At 43.8% G+C, this 25,466-nt stretch overlaps 1 protein-coding gene across 1 annotated transcript in view; it reads left to right on the top strand.

Moving 5' to 3' along the window:
• Positions 1 to 25,466, top strand: part of LOC102462316 (moesin) — an 88,576-nt gene that overhangs the window by 23,426 nt on the left and 39,684 nt on the right. Inside the window, exon 2 of the mRNA XM_075940828.1 lies at positions 21,493 to 21,576. Coding sequence (XP_075796943.1) covers positions 21,493 to 21,576 — 84 coding nt within the window. The remainder of the gene's footprint in view (positions 1 to 21,492; positions 21,577 to 25,466) is intronic.

Raw genomic sequence — 25,466 nt, 5'->3', positions numbered from 1 at the left:
TCCTGGAGACAAGCCCCTATATGTACCTGCTGAAAGCCCACTATTCAAAAGTCGCTGTAATGTGGCACTGGCAGTTGGTTTCCTGTATTACGGAACTTTTACTGGTGTCCCAGAAGTTTACAGCAGCTGTGGCTGGAAGTTTCCTGGGGGAGGAGTGACTATTTCATATTGCTTTGTCCATTCAGACTTATTGTAGAGTGCAACCCAGCCCTGGCAAGAGGGAGTGATGACCTAATCCAGTGTTTCTCAACCAGTGGTATGAGTACCCTTAGGGGTACTCTAAGTCTGAGGGGGTACATCAACACAGCTGCAATTTGGAGAAAACAAAATTTTTGTTAAGTTTTACAGTGCTTTAGTTTTGTACTCTTTTTTTTTTTTATACCCAAATATTTCATCACCTGCTCGGCTACGATTAAGTTGTTTAAACCAATGTGTTGCAATGGTAAAGAGAAAAGGCTGAAAACTGTAGGTACTGGGGATACTTATTTTTGTAAGGGGTACTTTATAAAAAAAAAATTGACACTGACCTAATCTTCTCCCACTTCTACCAGCCACTTAGCTCTTAGTCTACACTAGGACTTTACTTTGAAATAACTCTTCCCTCCTCCCTCCTCTGCCCCCAAGGTCAAACTTATAAGCAGAGCATCCACACTACCAAACCTGTTTCGAAATAACAGGCCACTAAACTTGAAATCTGTATTCCTTTTCATCAGGAGTAATGCTAATTCCGAAATAGCTATTTCAAAATAGCGGTAGCGTGGACACTCTGGTGCCGCTATTTCAAAATAATTACTCCCAATGCTTCCTGGGGTTCTAAGACCAAGGTAGCGTGTCCATGTTAATGGAGCTTGTCTTAAGTTCATTTTAATTCTTTCTCATAGGTGGAGATGCTAGTTCAAATTTACTAAATGTAATTTAACTCCAGGTTTAACAGTTCAAATACCTTGCTAGTATACACATGGCCTCAAAGCTGCTAATCCTGCTTGCTTCGTTTCACATTTGTAAAAGGCTGTATTTAAGTGTTTCTTAAATGTTACCAATTTGACTTTCCAACTCCTTTCACTCTTTCTAGTGTGGGTGTGTTAAGAACCTTGCAAATCCCTATAAGATACCTATAAATTGCTGCTTGTTGACAGAGCTGCCCACCAGTGCTGCTCCTGGACAGTCACAACAGCTGACAATGTATTGTTTCAATATTCACAACCCTCTTGACAGTTCTGGATCCCAGAAATTTTTTTGGTAAAGTGGGCAGCATAATTCAGACTAACTATACCTTCAATAAAAATATATCCCTTTGACTAATTTTTTTTTTTCAGAGCCCTGAAAGTCTGCAATAGAAACGTTGTATCTGCACTATGCTCTAGCTATTCAGTCCATATATGGTGGCAGATCAGCTATACAGTAATCCCTATTTAACACTATAGATGTTTCAGAAAATGATTGTGTTTAAGTGGAAAAATGTATTGTGGGGTCAATTTTCCCATTGAAAATAATGGAAAAGGTGGGGGTTGCGTTTCAAGCGATGGTGTCTGTTGGGACTGGGACATAAGGTTGGGGGAGAAAGGGGACTGGGTTACAGCAGGGTGGGGGGGGGGAAGAGGTGTTTGGCTCTGGGGAAGGGGAGGAGAATTGGGTTGGGAGTGTGCTCCTGTGACAAGTTTGCTGGGACCTGCACTGTGTCTGGCGAGGGGGGGGTTGCCGGGGAATGGTGCGGCGAACCCTCTGCCATTTTGCAGGGAGGTGGGGGAAGCCCCGCACAGCCACTGGTGACAAGCTGGCTGGGGAAACCCAGCTGCTGGCCTGCAAGCGGGGGCAGAAGAGAGGGGGCAAGGCATCCAGCTAGGGGGAGTTAGCGGGGAACTGCACGGCGAGTGGCACACCCTCTGCCACTTTGCAGGGAGGCGGGGGAAGCCCTGCGCAGCCACGGGCAATGGGTCGGCTGGGGAATTCGTGTTATTTTGGGGATGGTTGTGTAATTCAAAAAATGTTCCCCCCCCAAAAAAAGATCGTGCTATCATGAGAACGTGTTAAGTGGGCACGTGTTAAATGAGAAATTATTGTACTAATTAGTGTAACCTCTCCCAATCTTTTCTCCACTCATTCAAATACTGCATAATCGTAAGGTGATGTACTGAGGACCTGCTCTTCAAATGTGGCTATTTTAATAGGCTATGTAAACCAGCATTTTGGCTATCTTTTAAAGCCCTTAAATGAGCATTTCATGTATCTGATAGCCTCTAGATGCTATTTAAATGGTCTACACTTGTCATCTTCGGAAAACTGGGCCTGGCATGATTTGAAGGGCATATGAAGACCTCTCTGAGGTCTCAAGAGGGAGCCATAACCAATGTTATAAGCATGTTAAACAATTTCTTACGTGAAAACCAGAAAGCTTTATTTTAAATAGCAATTAGGAGCATATGTAGTTACACCAGCATGTTTTTTTTTTTTTTAAAAAAAGCCCTACCAGTGCAACTCTGAGTTAAGAGTACTCTACCAATGAAATCTCATTGTTACATTGCTGCAATTGTCTACTTATGGGATTTGTACCAGTTCAACTATCTCAATGCACTTTTATATAACAGTGCAGATGATGACCACTTCTAATGGTGAGCAGGCACTAAAATATAAAAGTAAGATGTGGTGTTGCAAATCTATTTTAATAAACTATAAATTTTGGTGGGATTATACAAACCGAAGTTAATGGGTGGGGTGGTTGGTAAGTGAAGGTGGTGAAACTTTTTTTTCCATTAAACAACATAGTCTGTAACACCATGCTTCTTGGTGTTTCAGTGAAATCTTGCCTTATATGGAGCCACACCCTGAATGGACTGATGAATCACTCCTTTTGAATGAGACTCTAAAATAAAGAAATTAGACTATATTTAACTTTCTCTGGCACTTTGTATCTATTTCATCTCCAATCTCAGAATGATCAACCACTTTACCTTGGGTCTGACTGCAGACAAATCTGGATATATGCCTCATAAACTGCACAGGCATATGCTCACAGTGAGTAAATCTGTGTTCATGGCTCCTAGAAATCTGACTATTAGACTGTTCCAATGTGTACTGAGAAATTGCACAAATACTTAATGTGTGCCACCCACGTGTTGCTTTAGATCTTTGGTGTCCAACACATTAGCCACATGTGGCTATTTGCTCAGTTAAGTGTGGCTAGCTTGCTATAGCAGAAGCCTCTAGAGTGGCTGTTGCTTCAGAACTGGACACTACGGCTTTAGATATCTGGTACTATTTTCAACTAACTAACATTCAGCTATGAAGACCGGAAAATACAATGGACATGCAATAAATGACTGCCTCTGTCAATCAAGAGATTCAAACTACAGCCGGTCCCTGAGTTGCGAACGGTCGACTTACGACCGTTTGCGGTTATGACCAAAAATGTCATAAATGGCGGACCCAGAGTTACGAATGCAATCCGCGCTTACGAACAGCGCAGTCACATGTAACTCTATGGGGTCCGACTTACGAACAAACTGAGTTACAACCAATTGCTTGGTCTGTAACTGTGTAAACCACCTTTTACAAAGTTTTTATCTATAGCCTGTGTCCGGCTTAGGAACCAAACTCTGTAGAATTTTATGGGGAAAAAATGGTCCAGGACATATTTTCCCCCTCCCTAATTCAGAGCATGTTGTATGCACATGTTTGTCTTCTTTACAAAAGCCTTTTTGGAATTTTGAGTCTAGAAAACTAGCGAAGTTCCCCCACTGCATTTCTTATAAAAAAAAAAAAATTTTTTTTGAGCTTATGAAGCTAGGATTGGCCATCTAGGACAAATATCGTACAGTTGGATAGTGTGTGGCTTTTGTTGCCACATCAGTGTACTTCAATCTTCTAAACCCTACAAGTGTGCCTTGGCCTTGATGAGAGAGGCAACATCAAAACACATGCTTATGAACTGCTGCTTGTTGCAATCTGGCCAGAGGTCACTGAGCAGTAGACTAGTATCCTGAAATCTTAGTTCATGAACTGAATCCAGATTGAAATTTGGGAGTCTCTAGTGATCTAGAAGGCTTGTTTTGAAATATATCCTCTGTCATCCTAGAGATGAATGCTGCACCAGATGAACTAAGCAAATGGAATGCCCCTAGTTAGGGGGAGGGAAACCTAGCCTTTTTTACTGGCTACTTCAGGGCATCTGAAGAAAGTTGCCTAGTGTTTACATAGCCCATTTTTGTTTTCCCTGCATTTTGATTCTAGCTGTTACTAAAGCATACCCAATATACTCGAGAGTTACTGGGTAACGAGAATTGACTGAGGTATGCAGATTGCTCATGGAGTGTGGTAGATTATGGCTCTTCAGACACTTGCTTCCTTCCTGATCTCTTCTGAGAACTGGGTCACATGAATGGTAGCTGACCTCCCCAGTGCCCGCCTGTGATCCCAAGAGAAATCTCCTCCTAAGAGGCTGTGTAAATTGGATTGTCAGTGGAGATTGGGCTAGATCACAATAGTAATCTCCCTTTTGGTCCTCTGAGGGAGGTTAAAATCATGCCCCAAATGGCACAGTTCAGTGTCTTTCCTCAGCACTCCTAATTACAGTAGAAATGAAGATTCAAAACCTCACAATGTCACCCAGAACACTTGCCCTGCCTCTCGGGTCTTAGCTGCAAGGTCTCCAGTGTCAGGCCAGGTTTCACAGGCAGTGCCTTGGACAGAAGCTTTGACAGCGCACCAGCAGGGCACAACAGGTACAAAGAGCCTCTTCCCATTCCCATGTCCTTTCCTGACTGACCTTTACCAAAGAGGCAGGAAGCCTTATGTGACTTCACCTAGGCCACATCTATGCTCTTAAACATCTTTTACTTGCCAAGGGTCATATTAAGCACAGAGCCTGAAGCGTGCTTTGTACATACTGGGAATGTGCACATATAACCAACCCAGACCGTTTTCTCATGTTACAAATATGGAAACGGAGAGAGACTGTAACTGCCTTGAGCTGGATTTGGCTCTCCTGAGCCTGATGCTGAACATGCAGTAGCTCCCCTCACCACATGTCCTCTCTTCAGATTCTGATATTCATGCCTCTTCTGGATCTTTGACTGAAAGTTGTGGCAAGTCTCACAACTAGTTGCTCTCTTTGCCTGCTGAGAAGCAGCTTTTTAGAGAGCTTATTTTCAAAGCCTAGTGGCACAGGAACTTCAGACATCAACTCTATCACTTGAAACAGTTACAGGAAAGCAAAGGGAGTGTGTGCATGAAGGTTCTATTTATGAGGGAGGAAATGGCAGAAATAGAGGAATTGACCTGTTACACAAGGTTGTGAATAACGTTCACAATAAGTGCCGCCATAAATATCTGGTGTCAACTATCACTCAGAGGGATCCACCCATAACTTTGATTTTAGTGGTTTTAGTTTGCAGTCCTCCTCTGGGGACAGGGAATTGCTTGTGTCCTTCTCAGATGGCTAGCCAGTGGCCAGTGCTTGAAAACAGACTGACTGCAAGAAGAGGCTAATTCTGTATTGCTTGTTTGGGAAGGAAGGAATTTTTGCCATTAACTCACTCATTAGACTATCTAGACAAACTAAATGCAGTAAATTGTTATCCTCAACTATATGAATTTTGCATATCTGTTGAAAGGGGGAATTCCCTGTGCTGGTGGCTAACATTGAATGACTGTGCTTTAACCCCGGCACAACAGAATCTAGAAGTCATCCTTCCTGAAAGGAATAGGGAGTAATTGCGGATTTGAGTACTAGACATCCAATAATAGGTATGTCTCCAAGGTTGTAAATCTGTACGATTCACCTTTGCTGAGAACTAATAAATGCTGAAGTAGATGCTCTTCTTGTGTTGGTGGTTCCCATTGCAGCTTCCTGACAATATAATCACTATCATAGCTTTGACATCTGTGTTGTTAGTATAAAAAAGGGAAAAATAGTATTACCCATGTTGGAGTATAAGGAAGTAGGGAACCTGCCTTTAACTGGATGGGATGAATGAGGGAAGCTTCCTTCTCCCTCATTCCTGATTTAAAAAAAAAACAAAACAAAAGGGGGTCCTTAACACAGCCTCAGATGTTCTTGACTTCTCCATTGGACTGGTATGTGCCTGAAGCCTTAGCCAGCTATCTCTAGCGTAGGGAATTGAGAAACTCTCCTCTTAAATACTTCACATGTTGGTGCCTGCTGCAAAATACAAACACTGTGGACAGACAGATTTGCTTTAACAGTGGCAATGGTTATTTTAGGAGGAAGTGCAGGAAAGACTTGCCCAACATCCTAAGATTGAGCTTAATGAGGGTTCTAGGGGCCTGATTGTCATAGGTGCTGAGTGTGTACAACTCAAGACTTGCATTTTCCACTGACTGCCTCTTGTTTTGAGAGCATAGCTTGGCTGTGGAGGAGGCCTCTTAAAATGGCAATGTCTGCAGAGAAGTATTTTGCTTCTCTGTAGGAGGTGGGAGTGTACACCCCTATAGTGGGAGGTATGTAGTGATTAACTTTAGACTCTTATCTTCCAGCTGGAATGGTGAATTAAATCTCTTCACATGATTTAAGTACCCGGAGTTCTTCCCTCCAATGTTATGTGAACAGTTTATCTGGGCCAGGAAAACTGGCAGCACTGCTGAAACAGTTTTTCCTCAAACTTTTGGTCATACTAGTGAAAACTTGGGAGACTATTTCTGGCTGCTCGTATAACAGACTTCAGTTAGTGGAACCTCATACAAGTTGTCATTATCAGTGTAATATTGGAGTGATGTGTTGTATGAACACTGCTTAGCTGCAGCCCTTAGAGTTCTTTTGAAGATGCTGCACTGAATTATCAGTAGTAGAATATTGTCTTTTTTTCAGACCATTTTGGAACACATCTGAGTCGATCAAGTGCTGGAGTGCTAAAAGCATAAATGGCTTGTGAGTTGATGACTGGGTTGTGAATACAATTCAGGTGCACACTCTGTCCTATGTTTAGCTTGTATCTGTTTCTCTACTTACTACTATTCTAGTGGTGAGAGACCTGGTAACTGGCCACTTGTGTTACTGATCTGGGCTATCACTTTGTAATTACAATTACAGAATAGGGGTCTTAGCTGATAACTGAATAGTAGTGTAATGGCATGAATTCTGATCAGTTACACAACTATTCTATAGTCCCTGGAGGTGGAACTGGCAGCAAGTGCACTCCAACCCCCACTCCTGTGGAGCCCTCTACCACCCCCATGCTTCTGCTTTAGATACAGAGGCAGTAGCACAGGGTGGCAGCAGGCCCAGGCTGGCCATGGAGAGAGGCTGGTCCCCGGCAGCCTCCCCTGCCCCCTCTCTCCTGTCAGAGGCAGCAGCATGGGGGGGGAGGGGGAGGAAGGAAGAGGAAGCGTGTAGTTGACTAGATTAGCCTAGGTTTATCGGTTAATCAGTTATTGTCACTGTGTAGTCTATACTACATCCCTAATGTAGAATAAGATTATTGCACCAAAAGTCTGTCATACTTGGAACACTTATGGATACTTCAATGTACTTACTTCTTTGCATCTCTCCAGTATTGCTAATACAAGTCCTTGGGGGGGGGGGGGGGTGTGTCCCTCCTATCTTCTTGCCATGTCCTCCTGCTTGTACACACCATCGCAATGAATCAAAGTAGAAATAGGGACCACTGGTCTAACCAGGGACTAACACTTTTACACCAAAGATGCCTTTCTGATTGTTAAGGACAACAAGATCTTCCCTGTCCATTTTCCCAAAGCCCAGCTCTGCTCATTCTATTTCTGGCGCCCGCCCCCCCTTCATAGCACTTTCCCACCCTCACTCACTTTTACTGGGCTGAGATGGGGCTCAGGAGAGGAAAATAGGGTTTTGGATCTAGAAAGGGGGTGATGCCCACCAGAAGGGGTTGGCAATGCACCTTCCATTGGAAGGCACTTTACCCTGGTAGCTCCTGGTTGGCAGCCCAGTGAGGCTGGGGCAGGCTTCCTGCCTGTTCCAGCCCCATTCTGCTTTCAGAAGGGGCCAGTCAACCCTATGGGTCCCAAGGGTGGGGGGGGGGGCAGGTTGCATGTGACTCTGTGCTGCCCACCCCCTCTGCCAACACTATCCCTGTCATCTCCCGTTGGCCACAGTTCCCTGTTTTCAGCTAATGAGAACTGCTGGGGTCAGTGTTTACAGGCAGGTGCATGGTGGGAGGTTGGTAACTGTGCTGGCCACTCCCAGGAACAGCTGGCAGCATGGAGACAGGGCAAGCTGGGAGGCTGCCAAGCGCCAATCACAATCAACTGGGAGACCCCAGGACTGACCAGTAGATCACTGGTGAAGACTGACTAGTTCTAGGAACACCTAATATGGATAGTTACATGGTGAATATTGGCTTCAGAGTCCTTGCTGTGGATTCTTCAGCACAAGTACAGAGGAAGAGGGTCAGGCTGGAGGCCTCTTCATATAATCTTCAAGACTGAAAACTGTATTGAAACTGTATTTGCCAGTTAACTGAATTCCTCCCTTGTTTGCATCTGCCTAATTCTAGTCACTCTGTCTGGTATCCCAAGGTGAGAGCGGAGTAGCTGAGACACAAACCATATGTACCAGTTGTCACTTTGCATCAAATAGTATGGGGTGATGAAGTCCTGTAGGGAAAATAAAAATATCCAAGAATATTAAAGGGAATAGACACTTGTCTTTCTCCAAAATAATAATTCTGTCTCCCAGCCCTTGTAGGGTTGAAGAGGGGACCATGTTGCCTCAAGCGAGTCAGAATGAAAACTTCCATGGAGCCTCTTTGACAAGCAGTTTAACTACAAACCAGTGTCATTATGACAAACCAAAGATAAGGTGGGCTAGGCATACAATATAAGCCACTGCAGTATGAATGCTGCAGAGTTTTTTAGCAGATTTTTAAAGTGCTTTTGGTGAGTTCTGATTCAATGAGGATAAATTATTGTTTTTAAAGTAGGGGATTGGAGACTGGGCAATTTGGCAAAGGATGTTCTCAGCATGTTCTGACAATCATTGAAGACTCTGATCTCTGGCATTCCCTGTTGAATGCAATAGGGTTTTGATGGACATTAAAGTGTAAAGGAAACTTTTTCCTAAAACAACCTAGAAAACAAACGCAGGATTGGAGTTGCACTAAAATCTGTGAGATGGCCAGTCATGTACCAAGGCTGGAAAGGAGTAGCTTGTTAGCAGTAGATCTTGTGTAGTCGTTCAGAATTGAAAACTGAGATTCTTGCAACTGGTACAGTTTCCTTCTTGTAGATAAGGCAGCGATTCCTGTTAGCACCCAATAAACAGTGTTGGTATTCTGCGAGAATGTGGCCTACATAGAATGAGGGCTGTCAAGAAACCATTCATGTTAAATAGGCACCCAGTACAGATAACCTAGTTGTCTTCAAACATCTGTATCCCTTACTTCAGTGGCCAGGATGCTCCAAGTAGTCCCTCCTCCTCCCCCAATAAGAAGGATGACATTCAAATTTTGCACATACTTCATTGTTGCTATAAATTGCAGGGGCACGGACCCTCAATGCTGATAACATTCAAGTGAGAATGTTAGATACTGAATGCCTGATTTGCATGTTCACTTCCTTTCAGCCACTTCCCTTCCCCCACCCATCTTTACTTGAAGTAGATCTGAGAGATTGTTTTCAGATGTAGTCATAAAGTTCTCGAGACGGATATGGTTCACTTCCTGTTATAGTGGCTTGGCCCCACCATTCTCTTAACTACTCGGTCCTCTGGAAGTTGCTTTAAAAGTGCTGCTCTTGCAGCAAGGACAGACAGTTGAAGAGTAACTGATTCTTATCAGTTAATGGTGTTGGTTACACTCTGCCAACTAGCTGGCTTCACTGCAGCAGGGCAGTAAAGCCTCTTCCCACAGCAGTCCGGGCGGGCAAGAGCTGACAGCTCTGCTCCCAGGGAGGCTTCATTGTGGGCTTTGTAGTATAAAGCCTATTTAAGCTTTATGCCGCAGAGCCCATAGCATGTAATCATGGAACAGCTGAGATTTTTCAGCTGTTAAAAGTTAGTTAAATTGTTAGTCAAATTGTTAGTCGTTTATAGGGATGTTAAATGATTTAAACACACTGGTAAGGGCTCTGGCTCTGCTGCTTCTCCACCCTGTGACCAGGAGACCACCCTTTACTCCTTTTGTAGACCATCCTTTTGGATAAGGCTTTATTATTGGGGTTGAGTTCTCTTGTAATATATCTTAACGTATATTCATGTCTTTTGAGTTGCAGCTTTATTTTAATGACTGAAATTGTCACTGCAACTTTGATTTCCTAAACCTGATGTTGCCTCATACTGATCTCCTCTTAAGGCTCTCTAGCCTCTTGATTTAACTCTACGTTTTACAAGAGCTGTTTCTTTTGACAGTGCTACTTACATAAAATAGTCAGCTTGACGCTTTTATAAAGAAGCAGATGTCTACTGGGACTTTCCAAAACAGCTCAAGGTGCTTATTGTCCCATGGCCACATGTCTGCATCTTCAGATTTTTAAAGATATTTAGGTACCTGTTTCCCCAATCTCTTTTTTACTAAAACTTCTGGGCTATGCACAGATAATACACATGTCAGTACTCTCCATAACAGAGTATAGTTAGAGAGAGAGTAATTTGAAGTCTGGTTTTGAAGTACTTTTTAAACTCTAACTGATCTAGACATAACACTATTAACTGTGCAACAAACAATCTCTCCTCCTTTCAATTATTGAGGGGGAACATGTGTAAAATACTAGCAGACTTGCCTGCTTGTGCCAAAACAGATCACTATTTTTGTGATCTCTCTTCTCCCCTCCCTAAGGTTTATGGAGAAGCAATCCTGTTTCAGGTTAATCCTATTTTTCTGGCTCCTCTTAGTTCAGTCTCAATATTTGTTCACTTATGTAGGGTTGCCAGGTGGTTTAACCAAAAATACTGACACCCCCCCAAAAAAAACACCACGGGGGGGGGAATTCTGAGGGGTGAAAAGGGGGCGATCAAAGTAGTTGAGCAAAAAAAATAAAGCATGGCCCCTTTAAGAAATGCTTTTGAGGCTCTTTGGCCCTAACAGGCTGCCAGTGGCCATCCACCATCTTGTCTTCCTGCTTCGGGCCAGATCGCTCCCTGTGGAACCCGGTAAACACCCAGTATTTTCACCTCCTGGCCAGGAAAAAAATCATAAAATACCTGACCTTCTAGGTGTCCAGTACTTTGTGAATTTTTTTTTAACCGACAGGAGATGAAAATACCAGGTGGTCCGGGTCAATACCGGGCACCTAGCAACCCTGCATATTTGCTTTGATTCTTCCTATATGGTTTTGAGAAGCAGTCCCATTTCAGGCACATCCTATCTTCTTGGCATACCCAAACTCTTATTTTGCTTTAACATATGATCAGAGGAAGCTGTATATTGAATTTGGTGGTCCTCGCTGTTTAGGAGGAATTCTTGATCAAATAGAGCAACTCTCTAAAATACATAGATAAAACAGAAGGTCACCTTCAGACCATGTTTTTAGCTTTCAATGTCCATTTAATTTCTCATCTGAATCTCAATAAGCCACTGTGTAGCAAAGAAGCTAAATCTTCTGAGAACATTAGCTCTTTGTCTCCTGTGTCTGCATTAAAGTGGTTGGGGTCCAGTAACCATGAATTTCCATGTGCTGCAATAAATAAGTGAAAATGGAAAGGAATGACTGTAATGGAAACAGCACAATAGATGTGCCACTTCTACAGTGATCATAAATATCAAGGTGCCTTAGCTTATTCCACTAAGCAACAGGAATGATATTTGCCCACTTTTCTAAGACCCAGAGGCAAACTCATCTGAAATAGCTCACTCATTCTGTGCTGATGGCAAAGCTGGAGGTGGAACACATCAACTGATCTAGTTTGGTGCCCTTCTCATAGAGCCCAAGGTCTTGGAAGGTACGTCTAGACTGCAGAGTTTTTCCAGGTTACCGCTTTGCTGTGTCCAAGGAATGCGTCTGCTTTTCCCAAAAACAATTTGGAAAAGCAGATGTTTTTTTCGGCATCCCTGTAAACCTCATTCTACGAGGAAAAAGGATGTTCTGAAAGAGGCTTCCCCCTACATTTGGTCCAGGGTAAATGGACCAAATGTCAGAAAAGCATATCTTTTCCCGCTTCTCTTCTGAAAGAGGCAAGTTGCACTTCACAATTTGCGTATCTTTTTCTGATAGGCTGTGTCTAGACTACAAAGGTCTAAGAAAAGACCAGTGTATGAAAGCTAAATGAAGAAACAAATGCCAGATTGAGCAGGCTTTTCTGGGTGGCCATTTGGAGGGTTAATCTCTTCTTGCAGGTTGCAATGTGGCATGGTTATGCTTGGAACCCTGGGTGTGCCTGCCTGCTGGTTTTCTGTTCCCCGATTAGCTTAATAATATGAAAAGCCCCTTTAACATTGCTAGAAGGGGGTTTGGTTTAATTAAATGTAATCCCTTCAGCAATTGCAAGCGCTTTCATATGACCTAGGTCCAGCTTCACTCTGACACAGAGGGAGGTTTGAGAGGGAAGGGCTGGCACTCAAAGAAGCCAGATGTCTGTAAGTATCCCTGGTTCCACAGGTGGAGGTTGGGTGTCTTATCTCTAAAGTTTGTAGGGCCTGTGGTAAAGAGAAGGACTGTGAATTCAGTCCCCTGGCAAGGAACGAGGCGCAGCTATGTAAGGTGGCAGGCAGGGCTAGGCTAGTTGTTTGTTCCTTCCACCCCTTGATAAGAAAACCCACAAGTAGCTTTGGGGGGTAGAATTTCACCAGGACACCATGGTGTCCTGGACCCCCTGTAATTCTTTACAGCAGCAGTTCCCAACCTTTTCCAGATGGGGACCCATTTTGACAACTAAGGATGACTTGTTGACCCAAGGCAATTCAAAAACAGGGGGAGGAGGAAGGGCAGAGCCACCTGGGGAGACACTTGGCGACCCTTTTGAAATGTAATGGCCACCCATATTTGGGTCCTGACCTATAGGTTGGGAAACTCCGGCTCTACAGAGATCTCCTTTAGATGCTGCTGTTAAAGTCCTCTTTAGCAGCTTTGCCACCTCGTGAATTGCTGCTTGCTTCCCCATACAATTTCTGTTGGCTGTGGTATGCTTCATTTCCTGCCCTAAACTGTGTGTATTGCAACATGATGTTGTTCTGACAATTTCCACCCCAGAGGTGACTGCATTTCACTGGGATTCCTGTCGGTGTCACTCAAAGGAATTCAGAACTTGTATGGGTGAAAGGATGTCAGAAAGGTAGCTCACTCAACCTGTCCAACCAGCAATTGGATGACCCACAAATTCTCCCTCCCCTCTCTAATTAAAAAAAAAAAGTAATTTTCTCCAGGAGTAGTTTGAAATGGATTTACTATTAACTTGAATCCAATAGCTTTAACATTACAGGAGGTATGCAGCCTATATATATCAAACCAACAGCATTATATCCTGTGCATTTGGAGGAGCAATCTTCCTGCATTCCTCCCACCAATTAGGAATGGCTTTTTAGTAGTCCAAGAAATAATCAGTCAGGCAGTCTTGACTAAATGATACGCTCATGTCCCTCAAATTTACTGATTAAAGTAAGCACACTATATAGGGCTCCAGTTATACATACAGAATGGACAGCTTGCCACTGGAGAAGAAAGGTATTGTAAAGCTTTGAGGCTTTAGTAATGACCAAGTCCATAAGGCTGCTTCAGTGTCTTTGATAGCGTGAGGTATGAGGGGCAGTGAGTGTCCCAATTGGGAAAAACTGCCATCCCAAACCGAGGAATAAATGGCAAGATTGTTAATGCCAGCTTAATTGGGTATTGTAAAAAGCCCGGTGGGTTGAAACTTGCAGGTAGAGAATCTGCATTGTGAAAGCTTAGTGTGACTTATATTTATGCTGGCAGTGCTGGAACCTGGGGGAATATATTGGTGTGGGGACAGGCATTCATCAGTTACTGAAGGAGTTGTGATAAAGCAGTGGCATTCAATCTGTAGGACATCTTAGGCATCATTTGCAGACCCCCAAGGGGGTTGGCACCTCCATATAACTTTTTTCTTAAGGGTGTGCAGCTTAAAAGGTTGAAAATCACTGAAGCAGTAAGCTCTCTTACTATGCCATATACCTTTATTTAATTTCTCACTAGCCGTTGTTGTTAGATCTGTTTTCAATGGGCAAAACTGGCTGGGAGAGCTACCCTTACTTGGGGTACTCAAAGACAAAAGTGACTTGCATGTATCTTTGATAGTGTGGCTTGCCAGGTTCTCCTAGGGTTCTTGGGATTGCTTAATTGTTCATGAGTACCCAGCTGGATGTTGGAGATATTTGTGCATGTATTAAAACATCCTAAAAGTTCAATGAATTTCAATAAAAGCACTTCTGGAATGAGGTTTTGAATAGATTTGGTGGGCTTCTGGGATTGTCAGAATCACAGAAATGATCTCACATCCCAAATGGCATAGTTGAACGGAATAGCTTACAAATAAAATGATAGGCTGGAATTTGTTTCCTAAAGTATCCAGCAAATACTTGGGAATAATGGGTATATCTGTAGAAACTAATTCCTTTCATGTGTGAATTAAGAGCTAACCTTGCAGCTGATATGCAGTACCCAGCATTGTACTGGATTTCCCCCTCCATGTGAGCCCACCTCTTGAGGAAATGCAGATTGGCAAAACATACTGACTTATCTTGCTTGACTTTGACCTCGATACAGCTGTCTAAATGTGGGATCTGTCCCAGTCTACAGATCCACTAAATTCTCAGCATACCATTTGAATGTGGTTCATTTGTTCTCAGGGTAAGATTAAAGGCTCTCTGGTAAAAGCAGCTGACTCAGGATATAGTGGGGGGGGTGTGTGTGTGTGTGTGTGTGTGTGTGTGTGAGGTTTTTGGTCACCCTCTTGTTTACCATACTGAACTGGTGGCATGGCTCATTCACCAGTAAGAGGTGAATAACACAGGACCGTTTTAATTATCTGACTTTCCTCAGGTCATTCGTGATCCTGGGCTCAGAGGAAGCAATCTGAGAATCAGCTAGACCAATCGTGGTCCTGTTGAGCAACTGTACCTATTCTCTTGCCCTTCCTTACAAGCAAGTATTGGATAATGAGTCTGTACTCCATTTTTTGCCCCATGTGTAAAAAAGGTGTAATATTGCTGGCCATGTGAGATTACTGAAATCAGTTCTTCAAAATACCCTTTTTTGATAAGCAAGACTTCAGAAATTCTTTGAAATTGGTATGGTTAGTGTGTGGAACAGTGACACAGAACCCACAGTATTTAGAGGCCAAAAACTTGTATTGTGAGAAATGCATTTTAAGCCCACAATAGACCGCTTAGGGAGGCCGTTTGTTAATACCCTGAAATGATTACAACATGGAACACTTTTTTTTTCCCTCCCACTCTCTTCCCCCCCCTTCCCCCCCCGCAGTACCTCTTTACTTGCTGTTGCAGAAACCCTGATCTTCAGGCGTGGAAGAAACCCCTTCAGCTAACTCAAACGGTGTACTTGGAAGGATCTGACCAATTCTTGTACTAACCATCATTGCACATAGGCAGGGTCAACCTAATCATCTGTAAGGAATACAGCAAGTGATTCTGGGATGGATCTTTTTTAGATACAGAAGTCCCTCTCTTCTCTCCTCCCCTCTTCCCCCCTCTCCCTCCCAATCCACTCACATGGCAATGGAGAAGTCAACCCTGAGTACAGTGGTATTTCCTACGAGACTTCATACAATTGTCAGGCCAAATTATGGCTGCTACATTTATTTTTCCTGTTTGCCTTTCTTCTAATGTAGCTACTATCCAAGCCACTCTGGTTAGTTTACTGTTCTCAGAGGAGAGGATTATTTCTACCCTCTTCACATCTGAGAATAATTGATGCTTCTTTCCAATGCTCTGGCGCTTAGTAGCAAGCTTGTCTAGGAGTTTTCACCCCCTCCTTCATGTAGGGTGGGTATGGAAGGCATACAGGGAATGTTAAACTGCTAAAGGTCTGTTACAAATAGATAAGTGATACAAGATGCCTGGTACCACTTCCCTCCAGTTTGCTGCTGCTATGAGAGGAGGTGCTGATCCCAGAAAAATTTCTGAAGCTATATATTAAAAGCAATCTTGCCTGATGCAGCTGTGGTTTTTTCCCCATGTCAGAACAGTACCTGTTCATGTTTGGAAGGCTTGGCCTGTGTTGGAGGCCTTGCCTTCACTGCAGTGCTGTCCAGGGCAGGAGGAAATTGTGTTATAGAAGCAATTTTGCAACTAACTGCTTTAATTATAGCGGGAAAACCAATGCCAACTGCTTTCTAACAGATGGAGAGAAGAGGAAGAGTTGCTGGGGATCTGTTTTCTCCTTTAGGAGATATTGCCGATTATTGTCTCGTGACTAGCATCTTCTCCCTTCTCTTCATGTTTGATGTAGAGGTTCTTGAGAGTCGTGTTTAAGAAGGAACACTGAGGCTTCATCTACACTGCAGGGTTTTTGCACAAGATGCCTTTTGAGGAGGAGTTCTTGCGCAAGAAGTTTTTGCGGAAAAGGACATCACAGAAGTGGTGTGCTCTTGCGCAAGAGAACATCCACACTGCATGGACACTCTTGCACAAGAAAGCTCTGATGACCATTCACAGAATGGCCAACAGAGCACCTGTCCTTTTTTGGAGTGTCCACAGTTGCCTTTTTGCATAAGAACTCTGGCACAAAGTTATTCCTTGTGGGGAGGGGAATAACTACACTGCCAAAAGCCTTCTCTTCTACTGATTTACTTGCACAAAAGCACGCTTGAGGTGTGGACGCTCTGCCAGTTTTTGTGCAAAAACCTTGTAGTGTAGATGTAGCCTAAGGGTATGTTTATGCTACAAAGGAAGACCGAAGCTGCCGCTGTTGATCTTCCAGGGTTCAAATTAGTTTAAGATAGCTAATTAGAACAGAGGGGGACACTCCTTTTGACTTTCCTTACTCCTCATGAAAGCAGGTTACCAGCATCAACCAGAAAGTGTTCTTCCTGTGGAGTAGACTGTGCCAAAAGCAGAGTTTAAGCTACTTTGACTTCAGCTAGGTTTGTTGCATATATTAAATTGACTTTCTCCTAGTGTAGACATACACTAAAATCCCACAGCTATCTTAGAATAGAAAGCAAAATTTAAAATAGTGGACATGTTCAAAAGTCCTAGGGTAGCTAGCTTCGTGTCTCCCTGGTCTGTTGGGGGGAAGCAGCTAGTGCGGGGTTGCCTCACCCCGTTTGTAAGTAGGGATCCGATGTAAGTCGGATCCATGTAACCCGGGGACTGCCTGTAATTACTTTGAATGGCCTGGGGGAGGAGTAATTTCAAAATAGCAGCAGTGGAACGTCCATGCTACCGCTATTCAGAAATACATATTTCAAAGAGACATTATTCCTCACGAAATGAGGTTTGCAAATGCTGAAATAACAGGCAGTTTATTTCAGCAAAATTATTTCAAAATAATGGTCTAGCTGTGTAGATGCTCATATAATTTCGGAATAACAAGTTATTCTGAACTAATGCTGCTGTGTAGACATTATAAGAAGTGGGATTATTTTCTTAAGGTTAACAAGGAAAGATTTTTAGCAGATAGCAGTCTCCTCAGAGGTTATGTATGTAGTGTATGTTCTAATATACACTTACAGTTCTGTTTTTATCACAGTAGAGTACACGAGGAAAAGAGTTCTAGCTGTTAAAGGAACTGTTGGGATAGAACCCCCTCCTGCACATAGACAATGTCTCATTAAGGAGCCATGTCCCCATCCTTCTTTTTAGGTCAGGCTTGTAACAATACTTATATTTGCTTACTGGGAAAATACAGAGAGATTCCACTCTGTTTTAAACAGAACTTTTGCTGATGCTCTCACTACCAATCCACATCCAATGCTCATGCACACAAACTAGCTTCTCTGCAAAAATGTCCCACTGTAGAGGTACAATATTTATCTCTACAAAACTTAATACAGCATGATGGTTTGCATAGTAGGAGATGATAGATAAATGAAATCAGCTGCACTGTTACCACTAGTTGACCAGTATGTCATAAGAAGCTCTCTCCCTCTTGATCAAATGCTAACTCACAAGTCTGTTACTCAGTAAGTCCCTCAATTAGTACAGGCAAGTGATGCCTAAATACAGTAGGGTTGCTTTCCAGAGCACCTACTTCTCAGTTAACTGGCCAGTAGAATCTACATTAAGTTAATTAAGCAAAACTGCGCAGGTCTCAAGATTTTATACCTGTTGCATTTGCCTCCTCTAAAGCAGAGTTAAGTAAATGAAGAGGTCAGCAAGTATTTTACTTACACACACACACACACACACACAGGTCAGCAAGTATTTTACACACACACACACACACACACACACACACACACACACACACACACACACACACACACACAGAGAGATTAGTGGTAGAATAGGCTTTAATGCACTGAATTAGGGCCCTTTACTGCATGCCCAATTATTGCGATAGCAGTGTTGAGCATTGCATCTTAACTCATTGTGGGCTCACACAGGTTTAAAAAGTTACACAATCTTGGATGTAGGGCTGGTACTACCATCCATCAAGACCATGTCACTTTAAAGCCTGATTTGGGAAGCAACTTCAAAATACTCAGTTCCAGGATAATGAATGGTACAATTATGTCTTCACCTGTTTAATTGGAATTGTGGGCTGAAGTATCGAGCCAACATGCAGTGTCTCTAATATCAACACAAATATCTTGCCCCAAGGAGGATGCCTTCAGTAAGCAGCATTTTTAAAAACCTGTAAAAGGGAGAGTGAAAAGGATTGTTCCTTCACCAGTGATCAGCAGATGCCAGCCTGCTTCCTGGCTACCTAGTTCATATGTTAACACAAGAATGCCTAGTTAGACTGTATTTATTAGCCAATTAAAAGCAACAATTGCTCTCTTCAGTGAGGGCATGGAAGAGGATAGAGATGTGAACAGGTAACCAGTTACCTGGTAAGCATCAAGCTAGGGTGACCATAGCACAGTTCTCAGTATTGATACATTGGATATCTTCTGCATAATCCTGAAACTTTGGTTTGGGTGTTCTGGCGGGGAAAGTACTACAACATCTTGTTTTAAAAATACCTTGCCTACAAAATACTTGAAGTACAGTGCACATAGGCCTTAGAGGTTTCCCCCCTCTATATAAATGGATAGGTGCAAACAAATGTGTTCTCAAAGAACTTACATTGCACTCCTTCACTTTCTTTTGTCTACCAAACCCCCTAAAACTAGCTCAGCTCATACCCTTATTTTCATAACATCCTTTCCACTTTCAAGCAGGATTTTTTCCACTCAGATCTACAAGGAGCCAATTGCCTTTAACCCAGGAAAATACAACTTGACACTGAATTTATTTCTTGATAGCTGCTCCAAAGAGGTCTGAATGGACTCAAACCTCTGTCATACAGTAGTATTCAAAGGGGAGCCCTTCCCACCTTAGGCAATGGCTACTTAGAGCTTACAGCAGAGCAGCTGCATAATACAACCACCCTAAGCCAATGGGGGAGAGCTCCTCTGGTAGCTTAATTTTTCAAGCTATAGTAGCTGCGTAGGTGGGGAAAAGGGCTATGTTGGTGAGAGAGCTTAAATTTCCTTACATCACTTGGGAGTGGCTCTTTCACACCCAATGGGAACTTGACTTCATAGTGCAGCAAGTTCTAATGTAGCCGTAGCCATAGCCTTAAGTTCTCTAGAGGTAACCCTATAGAATTCATGTAGCTCTGGGGATGGATAGAATCCAGTCCATCCAATAGCTAGTCTAGTAGTGGCTCTAGTGTGTCTCTAACTTGGAACTACGAATTTCTTCATAGCTCTTCCTGTTTCCCCAGTATATCCCAAAATCCAAGCTAAAAAGGCCTCACTCTTACTATGAGTAATGTGGGCCCCCTCTAATATAGAATACCACCAACTTAGCCTTCAGCGCCTCATGCTCTTATCCTACCTGTCAAAGGTTTAGTTACAGTCAAAACTTAGTGTAAAACTTAATGATTGACAAATATACTGCAGAGCATTTCATAGAAAGTATTTCTTGCAGTTCAAAAGAATGACAAGGTAGCTTGTTAGTCCTACAACTTTTATGAACTGTCTATACACTTGCAAGGGATCCTAGCCGACAGAGGTGATGTGTGCGTAAGCTTCTGCATTGGTATCCTCACTATTCCCAAGATTTGTGCATGGGTTTTGGCTACACAACTTGCTTCAATCCAAGGGAGTTGTAGCTCTCTAACCCCCTTGGTAGGCTTATCAAGCAACTTATACAGTTAAAATTTCATGAGCCAACCTGCTCAGTGGAATCTCTTCGTCTGAGTAGTGGGTCTTGGAGAACACAACCAGCAGTTTAAAATGCTTTCCGTTAAAGTTAGTGCTCTACAGAGAACGTCAACTGCTTTCACCCTATTTATCTGCTTACAAGCTGCAATATACCTTTTTACACATGGAAACTTTTATGTTTAGAATGGTGTCAGGACAGTTCCCCACTCTAGCACTCCCAAGTGTAGAAGGTTGGAGGCCTGCGAAAGACCTTAAATACCTTTCCTCTATAGGCTCTATACAGACACTACTCCCTAGAGTCTCAGATGAACCGCCTCTGGAAAATAGGTTGCTACCATCAAGTGATTTTTTTTTTTTTTTTAAGCATGAAAAAAACAGAAGGAACACTTGAATTCCTTCCCTGGGGTACCAAGTTCTCTTGCCACAGGAGGGCTTGAAAAAAGAAACCGCACAGAAAACAAGCTGAATCTCTGATAGCTAACCTCTCCAGGTAGGCAGACACACAGAGACCTCCTGTTACCTTCCAAGAGGCTGCCTTTAACAAGGGAGATTTTTATTAACAAAACAAACATACTTGATAAAGCATGCTTGGTTGATAGGTGTTACACAACAACAAAGAAAAGAACCGATCAAAACATAATTTCTTTGGGCTATAGCTTAAATATGGTGAGAGGGAAAGTCACAATACAGAAGCTTAACCAAACAACCAAAACAAAGAAATACCTGATGGTGACACTTTTCCCTTATTTACTCTCAATCACTTTATGGTTCAGTCCACTTCCATGCCCTGAATTCCTTGGATGCACAGTAGTCCTGCTTGGGTTTTAAATCTATTGTGTCTTCTAATTCCTGGCTTAAATTCACACACAGGAGGCAAATCTATATACAACTCAAATTTCAGCAGTGTATCCCATTGGTACTTCTGGCTCCCTGCCAACATCCTTAGCTACCTGAGTTTAACCTGGTAGTCACTGAGTGCTGGCCAGTGCTCTTTCTGTCCATCACATTTGGATTTTTTTTTTAAAGGGATGTAAACGCTCGTTTCATAGCAGAGGTCAACTATTCACCGACTTGGGTCGGGCGAGAGTACTAAGATAGAGGAACAACAAACCCTTAATGGGCGATCTTAAAAACTGCAGCATTGGCTGTTAGTCGACTGGGAGCAGGACTGGATAAAAGGGCCACTCATGATGTGGAATGGCCATTCCTGTGTTCTCTCTAATGGTATGGTATTACTAGGAACACCCATTGCAACCACCCTTCTTCCTTTTATCTTCCAGATCAGTGTGCGAGTTACCACCATGGATGCTGAGCTGGAGTTTGCCATCCAGCCCAACACCACAGGGAAGCAGCTCTTTGATCAGGTAAGGTTAAACTGCAGAAAACATGCACTTAGTACTGACTTGGCTAGCTCTCCCTCTCCATGATTGTCCACACCTGTTCACACTTGCCATTTATTTCTTTTGAGGCCTTTAAGAAACTCTACAGCAGCAATGGGCAACCTAAGCTAGTGAGTGGGCCGCATGAGTGGCCCTTCGTGTCAGTGGGCCATAACGTTGTAACCAAGACAATCTCCTGGAATAGGGTAGCTTTTTAATTTTTTTACTAACTGCACTTGCATACTTAGTTTGTGGGGTGTGCCAATTAAACCATAGCAACACTTTGGATGAAGAGGGAGCCCGTGGCTCTGTGCTGTGTGCAGTTGGCATCCACCTCACTTCATGTGCCTTTGCTTTTAAGCATGTTTCACTTCAGTATTACGAGTACTGGGGGAAAAAACTATGCAACTTTGCACATGGGCAACAGTTAACAAAATGTCTTGCAGGCTGAACTTAGAACTTGGATGGGCCAAAGGTTGCCCTGTAGAGCAGTGGAGGGCTATTAGACTATCTAGCATCAAGAAACAGTGGCTATGTCTATGCTGGCGGGTTCTTGCACAAGAATCCGCAGAGCGTCCATACTGCCCACCCTCTCTTGCCGAAGATGATTTACAGTATGGCGTGGTAAGAGGGCTTCTTGCACAAGAACCCTTGCGCAAGATGTTCTTGCACAAGAAGCCGCCAGTGTAGACATAGTCAGCATGTTTTCACTAGGGATGTAAGCGACTAATCAACTAGTCGCTTCCCCCTTTGCCTCCCCTCTTTCCCTGGTGTCTCTATCAGGAAGGGGTAGCGTGGTGGTGGGAGGGGGAAGAATGGGTGCTGGGGGGAGCCGGCTTAAAATCCGGTTCCCCTTCTCTCTGTGGGAGAGGGCAGGGGTGTAGCAGCAGTGTTCCAACTTTGAAATGTACAAGAGTCCAAGTGGGGGACTCTTGTACATTTCAAAGGTGAAATGCTGTGCTAGTCCTTATCGACTAATTGAATAGCCAATGGAAGTACCCGCGACTACTTGATTAGTTAATTGAAATTTAATATCCCTAGTTTTCAACCCCACCTCATTCTCGTGTGTGTGTGTGTGTGTGGGGGGGGGGGGTTGGGTTCCATTTTGAATGTATAAGAGCTATATCTGCCCCCATTGTGCTTCCACTGCTGGGCAAATTGCATACCAAGAGTAGGAGAGAGGCTAAAACATGCCTATATGGAAAAGAAGGAATGTTGGTTATTTTGAGTAGCTTTACTTTGTACATGTCAGTAAATAAGTGGAGGGAAATGACGTGCGCTGTCTGCCAAAGCTTAAGCAGATTGTTTCTACTGTAAGTTGCTTCCAAGTGTCAGCTGCCTTTATCTTGTTGCACTGGCTTTTCTCAGCATTCTATACTCTGACAGGGTAGATATATATATTCTCCTCCCCTGCCCCTCCCCACTCAGTTCAGGCTAAACAGAAGCAGAGACACATGCAGCCCAAACAGTGGAGCTGTGCAGCCATGGACATTATAAATTGCAGCTGCTGAGAAACTTTGACAGACTCTATTACATGTCTCAACTGTAATCCCAAAGGCCTTATCCAGGCTACTGCCCAGCAGTTCAGAGCCTCTGTTCAGCCTGTGGAAGGTGATGTAATTGTGTCTTGTAGACAGTGAGGACTTTGTCCAGTTGCAGTTGGGGAGATGGTGTGCAGTAGAGATGTAGAGGGGAAGGATCACAGGCGTTGGCTGCCTGCAAAAGATTCTGTGAACAATGAGTCTTATTTTCATTTTCTTAAATTAATCTAGCCAGTGATTCCTTCATATGTGTTTTTAACGTGGGTGTGGCTCACAAGAAACCCTAGACACTCTGGGGCCAGCCTTAGCACAGCATCTGGGCAGTGAGGAAAAATCAGTTATGGTTACTACCCATAAAGCTGACTCTCTCATTTCAGACCAAAAGGCTTAATTTTGTACCACAAGGTCACTTAACAGTTTTTTTTTCTATGCTTCTGCAGTAGCACTTGATGTGCCAGATGCAGAATGGATTTAAGAGCTTGATTTCAAAAAGTTTCTTCCTTGAAACTGCTCTAATGTCTTGTGTACTTTTGTGGTGTTTGGCTTTTTTTTTTTAAGGGAGGGCTAGAATGCAGGTTCACTCTGCCTTCTGTTTAAGGGTTAGGCTTCAGCACCTTACTCTGTGTGGTTAGAAGTATTTCTCAACAAGCACGGCCCCTGACTTGAGTGGAAATTCTTGTAGGTGTAACTGCTAACCACTGAACAGGGGGTTCAGTCTGGCCCACATTTGTCTGTGCTTTTCATGGCTTTGTGCTCCCAGGAGGCAGAACTTTTTCCCCACAAAGCGCACACACTGATGCCACATAGTCTAAGTTTAACTGTGTCCTTCATATAAGCCTCATTTCAATAACTGATTACAATCCTTTCCCATTCATAGCTCAGAGAAAAAGCAGTATCTATTTTTTGGTCAATGTCTCTTTTTTGGTGTGGGTTTAAGTATCTTAAGTTAGGTAGGGGGTTCAAATACTTTGCCCTAAGTCAGATGGCCCACAGGCCATGAGTCTAAGACCCTTATGGCCTGAGCACTTTTGCAATCCAGCCCAGGACTCCTGGAGGTCTAGAAAGGTTGTGTGTCTGCACCCCAAACTCTACCACTACTCCTTCCCTTTTCTCCCATTGCACTCAATCCCCAAGGCAGTGTCCCTCGGGAAGACCAGGGGGATCTGGTGCTGGGTGGCAGCAGGGGTTGGGGTTCCTGCTATGGTGGCTGGAATTGGGGTGATCTGGCCCCACCCCACCACTCTCTCAAGCCAGCTGTGCTCCACTTCCCCGTGGCTCCTGTTGCCACAGTGAGTGCAGGGGCCTGACCCCTGCTGCTGCCCCACACTAGTCCACTGCAATCCCCAAGGCAGTGTACCTTGGCAGGGCTAGGGGGATAGGAAGTGTGGGGGGGAACTCCCGGGACAGATTGTGAAAATGCTCAGGCCATAGACGGCACACAGGCTGTGAGTTTGGGACCCCTGCCTTAAGTGATTTGGCACATATTGAGCCCCAGGCACTGAGCATCCACAGCTGATATGTTAATGCTGTGCTATGCTAGGTGCTCCTGGAAACTGGGTCATTTTAGATTGTCCAGCTTTAACACACCAATCACTTTTGAAAATGTTGGCCACTATTTTTGATGTAGAAACTTTGCTTTTTTTTGGTCAAGGCTGGAGTTTTCTGCTTGCCTCCTTTCTAATCTCCTTTCCCTCCCTCCCATTACCTGAACTTTTGAAGGGCCTACTGTACCCCTCACTCCCATGCCCCAAAATAGGGATGGGAACATATGGCCTGCATCTTGCATTGATCTGGCCTTCAGGGCTTGCCTGTTCTGCTTGCAGGGGCAGGAGCTGGCACTCCAGCCACAGAGAGGGCACCATGGCTGGAATGCCAGTGCAGGCTACCCACAGCAGGCAGGGGAGCCCTGAGCCTCCAGGGGTCAATCCAGGCAAGCTGAGCCAGGTCCAGCCTGTAGACTTGACCTGGCAGGGGGAGGAAGCAGCACTCAGTGCAATAACTTCTGTTGGTTGAATTGTAGCCAATGGGAACAGCGAGGGGCTGTTCCTTCCAGCATACACAGCCATGTGTGCCCCTCCCCAGGAGCTACACCAGGTATGTGCGCCTATGCTGTCCCTCCTGGTTTCTCCCCTGCTCCTCGGCAACCCTGTCATTTTTGGCCTCTCTCGAGAGCCTGAGAGCCAACAATCTTTTAGTTCTGGTCCCCCTAGGCTCTGAGGTGGAGCTTGAGGGTAGTGAGGGGAATGTTGTTCGTTTTAATTGGCTTCCTGCTTCTCAGTTGAGGGCAACATCTGAGGATTTTTCTCATTTGTGGGCCAGGTCAGGGAGGTTTTT

The sequence above is a fragment of the Pelodiscus sinensis genome, chromosome 13 (assembly GCF_049634645.1).
Source record: "Pelodiscus sinensis isolate JC-2024 chromosome 13, ASM4963464v1, whole genome shotgun sequence".
In the NCBI taxonomy this organism is placed as follows: Eukaryota; Metazoa; Chordata; order Testudines; family Trionychidae; genus Pelodiscus; species Pelodiscus sinensis.
This window is presented reverse-complemented; position numbering and strand designations above follow the sequence as displayed.